The sequence below is a fragment of the Oncorhynchus masou genome, chromosome 32 (genome assembly GCF_036934945.1).
Source record: "Oncorhynchus masou masou isolate Uvic2021 chromosome 32, UVic_Omas_1.1, whole genome shotgun sequence".
Lineage (NCBI taxonomy): Eukaryota > Metazoa > Chordata > Actinopteri > Salmoniformes > Salmonidae > Oncorhynchus > Oncorhynchus masou.
The window spans coordinates 56063446-56070950 of NC_088243.1; the positions used below are offsets into that span (position 1 = coordinate 56063446).

The 7505-nt window shown below is 45.3% G+C and overlaps 1 protein-coding gene across 1 annotated transcript; it reads right to left on the reverse strand.

Moving 5' to 3' along the window:
- Positions 1-2635: 2635 nt before the first annotated feature.
- LOC135527228 (histamine H2 receptor-like) lies at positions 2636-6784 on the reverse strand. Its single transcript, XM_064955834.1, has 2 exons — positions 5800-6784; positions 2636-2790 (listed from the first exon to the last, which is right to left on the reverse strand). The coding sequence occupies exons 1-2, from the start codon at positions 6782-6784 to the stop codon at positions 2636-2638; spliced, it is 1140 nt and encodes a 379-aa protein (XP_064811906.1).
- Between the last annotated feature and the right edge of the window lie 721 nt (positions 6785-7505).

Below are 7505 nucleotides of genomic sequence, written 5' to 3' on the forward strand. Positions count from 1 at the left end.
AATAACGCTGATAAATAATCCTACATCATGGGCAAGAAACACACATCGATATATAGCTTTATCAGCAACTCCATCTAAAACACTGAGACATATTAACATTTCATCAATTATAAATGACATGACCCTCCCCTGGACTAGATGTGAAAAATACTATACCCTCCTCTTTAAGACTTCTGAGTGGCGCAGCGGTCCCTGGTTTGAATCCAGGCTTCAATCCATCTCTTACACAAATCCTAATGAGGTGTACCTTACAACTCAAGTTCCGGTGTTGAAACTTGTAAACAAGGCTGCATGGGATTTCTGTTAATGCAACTCCATGAACATTGGCAAAGGTCACTTTAGGTGTAATGCCGGGAGCCACTTGTGGATTTGACAGCTCTAAAGCAGTTCGACCTTTGACCTTTCACCAAAACAACGGCTATGCGGATGTTGGCTAAAGCGGATCTGATTGAATAAAGCCCTAAGACCCAAACTGACCTCCATATTGTAGTTGAGAACAGGCACTCGTATCTGCCCATTCCCCTCACGTACCTCTATATCAGTAGGCATTCTTTAGACATGATTCATGTGCTTTGTCGACTCAGATGGATTGTGGAAATGGAGAACACTGATTGTAGCCTGCTGTGGTTAGAAATGAGATGACAAATATCAGATTCCAAGACAGTTTCTGCCTCATCAGAACGTTTGTAGACACATCTCACTCACAAGTCTCCTCCTTGGGACAGTCATTAAGGTTGATTGAGCGCCCGGTTTCTGTCCTTGAGTTTTGTAGGCCTGACATTGATTTTAGTTTCAAATATTGTATATTTCTACAGACTGGGTTGAATTTTCAATATAACTTAGTTTATTCTAATCAAGAATGGTCTATTTTATTTTGGGTAGATGTTTGCTATGTAAAATTATCCTTACTGTATAGCTGTCTCTGTAGACCTAGCTACGAGGTTAGCACTAGCCTACTAGCATACCCGCTAATTCTTAAACAGTGTATTTCTTAAAGGTATTTCAGTGCCAGCTCAATGCTGCTTCTGTAAGCGACAGGAGGTTAATGTGTGCAGACCGTTGTGGCGGTAGGCCACGGATGGTTTCTTGGAACTGATGGCTTTTATGGTTGTCTTTAGATGGAGTACAACTCCATTGAGTTGTCGCGTCGGGGACAACTGTAGCATTTGTGCTTTTCTCCTAACCTGCTATTTTAATTTTCCTAACCTGCTGCGTTAGTTCTCATAACCTGCTGCGCAAAGTCACTTCCATCTAGCCACAATCGTATAAGCCATCAGTTGTGAGAAACCATTAGTACCAGCACACATGCAGGTTGGGCCTAAGCGACTGGCTGTTGATGTGTGCAGACCAGCAATATGCCACATTTCTTTACAAACTAAAAACCTGTTAATTTGTCCTTTTTTTCAAGAACTTTACTTTTATTTTTCATCCTTTTTGTACAAGGTTCTGATTAGGCTACCATGAGAGAGCTCACGAAATAAATGCTATACTATTATTAGAATCGTTGACTACTGTGGTAAATACCATTTATTGCACCACTCCACCCCCGCCATTCAGTACCATCCCTGGATGTAGGGGGCATACCTTCACAACCTTACAAGAACAGAGATGGCACTCTGGCTAGAAATGACAAATATTGGATTCCAAGACTTTCTGGGACATGTTTTAGTCCAGTACATGTACACACACATACATGTATTTCAACATCATAGAGGACACATACACAGTAGCTGCACAATCATAAAATTCCTCATAAAGATGAAACACTGTCAAAGATTGTTTTTTTATTTTTCTCTCAGAAGACTGATTATTTTGATATAAATTAAATAATTGCTAAGCGTCTAGTCTCCTTGTCAGGTTGTGGTATCATATTCCATTGATTGGGGGCAAAGTATCTGCTACATTGGAAGCCCTCAGGTTCATACGAGTAACAGCAGTGGTTAGAGTCCACTACCAAGCTGGGAAGAGAGTTTTAGTTTTTCTGTCTCTCTGTCCATCCCTTGATATTTCTTTCCAGGTATCAGTGTTCGAGAACAAAGTGATTCGTGGCTTTCCCCAGTCACTGCTCATTGGTTGAAGGGATAGAAATAGATTCTGATAAAACATTTGTGGTTGGAAGTCCTCTGTATCCTTGTTCTGGATTGCCTGTGATATTTTGGATGAGTTCCTTCACATTCGTAGCCTGCTCTGCTTTCTGGAGATGGCCGAATAGTCCCTGTGTCCTGAAGGAGAACATAGAGTAGTGGTTCACTTTTATGAACATTTTATTGGAAAGGAAAAAGGCGCACTGTTTTCTCACCGTAAAAAAAAAGAACATCTTATGTTATTTGTGTAACTATTACAAGATTGAAGTTTTGGCTTTCATCCATGGCCTTCTTATGAACTCATGAATAACTTCAGGGTGTGTCTTACTTGTCAGTGATGTGATTGACCCCTGGGCTAGGTGTGTGGGTCAGGCTGGCTGGGCTCAGCGTACATGACTGGTGGGACACTGAGTCCTCCTCACAGTTAGATGCAGGGTCAGCAGGATCTGACACACAGGACACAGAATGGTATAAGGTATCAACTGTTTAATAATACAAATTATTATACAGATAATTTTGTGCTTATTTTTTAGCTCAGTAGTGATGTCCTATTACCTGTCGTTGCCGTTGCTGTGCTGAGGAGACAGCGTGGCCGTTCCTCTGCTGACTTCCTGTAGCATCATACCTGTCTCACTTGGCCCCGCCCTGCAGGAAGAGGTGTGTCCACACAGCAGATCCACCTCCCCTCCACATACTTTCCCCCCACCTGAGAGGGATACAAGACCAGAAGACAATAATTGTATATTCTGTCCACACAGTCTCACCATTGACCGAGTCTGTAATAAATTAAATGGATTTTTATTTGGATTTCATGTAATGGAAATACACAAAATAGTCCAAATTGGTGAAGGGAAAAAAAGTACTTGTTTCAAAGAATACATTTTGTTTTTAAACTGAAAAGTTGTGAGCCCATATGTATTCGCCCCCTTTGCTATGAAGCCCCAAAATAAGATCTGGTGCAACCAATTACCTTCAGAAGTCACATAATTAGTTAAATAAAGTCCACCTCTGTGCAATTTAAGTGTCACGTGATCTGTCACATGATCTCAGTATATATACGCCTGTTCTGAAAGGCCCCAGAGGCTGCAACACCACTAAGCAAGCGGCACCACCAAGCAAGCGGCTCCATGAAGACCAAGGAGCTCTCCAAACAGGCCAGGGACAAAGTTGTGGAGAAGTACAGATAAGGATTGGGTTATAAAAAAATATCTTAAACTTTGAACATCCCACGGAGCACAATTAAATCCATTATTAAAAAATGGAAAGAACATGGCACCACAACAAACCTGCTAAGACAGGGCCGCCCACAAAAACTCATGGACTAGGCAAGGAGGGCATTAATCAGAGAGGCAAGAAAGAGACCAAAGATAACCCTGATGGAGCTGCAAAACTCCACAGTGGAGATTGGAGTATCTGTCCATAGGACCACTTTAAGCCATACACTCTACAGAGCTGGGCGTTACGGAAGAGTGACCAGAAAAAAGCCATTGCTTAAAGAAAATAACAAGCTAACACGTTTGGTGTTCACCAAAAGGCATGTGGGAGACTCCCCAAACATATGGAAGAAGGTACTCTGGTCAGATGAGACTAAAATTGAGCTTTATGGCCATCAAGGAAAACGCTATGTCTGGTGCAAACCCAACACGTCTCATCAGCCCGAGACAACCATCCCCACAGTGAAGATTGGTGGTGGCAGCAGTGGGGATGTTTTTCATCGGCAGGGACTGGGAAATTGAAATGGGTCAGAATTGAAGGAATGATGGATGGCGCTAAATACAGAGAAATTCTTGAGGGAAACCTGTTTCAGTCTTCCAGAGATTTGAGACTGGGACGGAGGTTCACCTTCCAGCAGGACAATGACCCTAAGCATACTGCTAAAGCAACACTCAAATGGTTTAAGGGAAACATTTAAATGTCTTGGAATGGCCTAGTCAAAGCTGAGACCTTTGGGTGGGTGAATAGTTATGCACGCTCAAGTTGTCTGTTCTTGTTTGTGTCACAATAAAAAATATTGGTGATAGTGGTAGGCATATTGTATAAATCAAATGATACAACCCCCCCCCCAAAAATGAATTTTAATATCAGGTTGTAAGGCAACAAAATAGGAAAAATGCCAAGGGGGTGAATACTTTTGCAAGCCACTGCAGCACTCTCGTCGGTAGCCATGGACTTATTTGAAAGGCTGGTCATGGCTCACATCAACCCCATCATCCCGGAAACCCTAGACCCACTCCAATTTGTGTACCGCCCCAACAGATCTACAGATGACGCAATCTGAAATACACTCTACACCGCCCTATTCCAACTGGACAAAAGGTACACCTATGTGAGAATGCTGTTCATTGACTACAGCTCATCGTTCAACACCATAGTGCCCACGAAGCTCATCACTAAGCTGGGACTAAACACCCCCCCTCTGCAACTGTATCCTGGACTTACTGGCGGACCACCCCCAGGTGGTAAGGGTAGGCAACAACACATCTGCCATGCTGATCCTCAACACTGGGGTCCCTCAGGGGTGTGTAATTAGTCTCCTCCTGTACTCCCTGTTCACCCATAACTGTGTGGCCAAACAAGACTCCAACACCATCATTAAGTTTGCTTACGACACCGGAGTGGTAGGCCTGATCACTGACAATGATGAGATAGCCTATAGGGAGGAGGTCAGAGAACTGTCAGTGTAGTGCCAGGACAACAACCTCTCCCTCAATGTGAGCAAGACAAAGGAGCTGATCGTGGACGACAGGAAAAGGCGGGCCGAACAGGCCCCCATTAACATCGACGGGGCTGTGGTGGAGCGGGTCGAGAGTTTCAAACTCCTTGGTGTCCTCATCACCAACAAACTATCATGGTCCAAACACACCAAGACAGTGGTGAAGAGGGCACGACAAAATCTTTTCCCCCTCAAGAGACTGAAAAGATTTGGCACGGGTCCCCAGATCCTCAAAAAGTTCTACAGCTGCACCATCGAGAGCATTCTGACCGGTTGTTTCACCGCCTGGTCTGGCAACTGATCGGCATCTGACCATAAGGTGCTAAAGAGGGTAGTGAGTACTGCCCAGTACATCACTGGGGCAAGCGTCCTGCCATCCAGGACCTATATAATAGGCGATGTCAGAGGAAAGCCCATAAAATTGTCAGAGACTCCAGTCTCCTAAGTCATATACTGTTCTCTCTGCTACCACACTGCAAGCGGAATTGGAGTTCCAAGTCTAGGACCAAACGGCTTCTAACCCCAAGACATAAGACTACTGAACAATTAATCAAATGGCCACCGGACTATTTACATTGACCTGAACCCCCCCCATTTGTTTTGTACACTGCTGCTACTCAGTGTTTATTATCTACTTCACCCCTACCTATGTACAAATTACCTCAACTAACTTGTACCTCTGCACACTGACTCGGTACCGGTACCCACTTTATATAGCCTTGTTATTGTTATTTTATTGTGTTACTTTTTATTATTATTTTTTACTTTAGTTTATTTAGTAAATATTTTCTTAACTCTTCTTGAACTGCACTGTTGGTTAAGGGCTTGTAAGTAAGCATTTCACGGTAAGGTCTGCACTTGTATTTGGCGCATGTGACAAATAAAGTTTGATGTGATGTGATTTGATTTGATTAGACACCAGAAAAAAAAGGCTTTTGGAGTTCTGAGTTATTGTGTATGTTCCTTCCCAGTGTATGTTGTCTTTTCCCTTGTTCCTTTTACCTGTCATGAATGTGTTGGGGTACGGTGGCCGGCCCCTCCCCCTGCCGTAGCCGTAGTAACCACAGCGCAGCAGGCGGGCGTAGGCGGACCTAAAGTCTCTGTTTAGGGCAGCGTAGAGCAAAGGGTTCAGAGCTGAGTTGATGTACCCCAGCCACTGCACCACTGGGTAGGCTGCTGGGTAGTTCTGCTTCTTCAGACCCATAATGGTAAACAGGGTGAAGTAGGGCAGCCAGCACACCACGAAGACCCCGATCACTGCTGCTAGAGTCACTGTGGCTTTGTGTTCCCGTAGAGCCACCGCTGTTACTGAGGTGAGTTGACGAGGGGCTGACGAGGAGCTGTTGTTGTTGTTAAGTCTGGGGCGCGCCTGGATGATGCGCCTGGCTTGCGCCCGAGCGATGCGAAGAATACGGTGGTAGGTCCAGCACATGATCAGCAGGGGGAGGTAGAAGGTTAAGGAGGAGTCCACGACAGCGTACGATGGGTTCAGCTCAAAGTTACACTCTGTCATGTTGTCCCCCTGGCCGCGATTCTGCACGTTGCCGTCCACCGTGTTCCATCCCAGGTGGATTGGCAGGAATGACACTGCTAGCGACACCGCCCACACCAACGCCATAGCAAAGGCAACTCGCCTCGGCAACACTAGTGAGGAGTATCTAAGGGGCGCGGTCACGGCCAGGTAGCGGTCCAGGCTAATGGCCAATAGCGTGAGGATAGAGGCGGTGCACAACATAACATCCAATGAGATGTAGATGTTGCAGATGGTCGGCCCCAGAGGCCAATCGCTGAGCTGGAGGAGGGCGGAGAAAGGCAGGACAAGCATGCCAAGCAGCAGGTCAGTGATGGCGAGGGAGACGATGAAACAGTTGGTGAGGCAGCGGAGACGTCGTGTGGCGCAGACGGCCAGACAAACCAGGACGTTACCACACACTGTCAGCAGGATGAGCAGGGACAGAAAAACACCGAGTATCACCATAGACAACATCCTCACTGGAGTCCCAGTCCCAACCCTAACCCCTCTCTTACACCCAGTCCCAACCCTAACCCCTCCCTTACACCCAGTCCCAACCCTAACCCCTCCCTTACACCCAGTCCCAACCCTAACCCCTGCCCTACAACAACTCAGTCCGGACTAGTGGATAAATCCTTTAGAGAAGCTTCATCTGGGTGTGGCTGTATCCATACTGATGTACGTGGATGGAGATTCATCTGTGTGTTTGAGCTATTTTCCTTGGTATGTTTGTGTATATTTGATATATATGTATATGTCCAATTGCATTGGTTTCTGGATGGAGAGGTCAGTGTATCACAGGTCCTCTGAGTGAAGGGGTGATGAGGAGTCCGATGGTTGGTCCAGTATGTGACGATGGGCTGTAGAACACCACCCTCTGTTGGTGACTGGTCCACACTGCTCCATGTTATCCATATCACTCAGCTTTCTTCCGCATTCAGGTCACAACTTCATCTAAAAACACAGAGCAACAGAAAGTCAGACAGCCCCAAAAACAAAGTAACATGGCCGCTATACTGCAAGGAGATACTTTACCGAGCTACTTACAAGTGCAAGTACTTCCACTATCAGAAAATAGGAAGCAAATTTAAGCAAATGGCAGCAGATGAATATTGCTCACTTACTAAGCTATCAAGATTAGTGAGATGGAAAATGAGGGCAGCAGTTACACATGTCTAGTGGTGGAATATTCAAT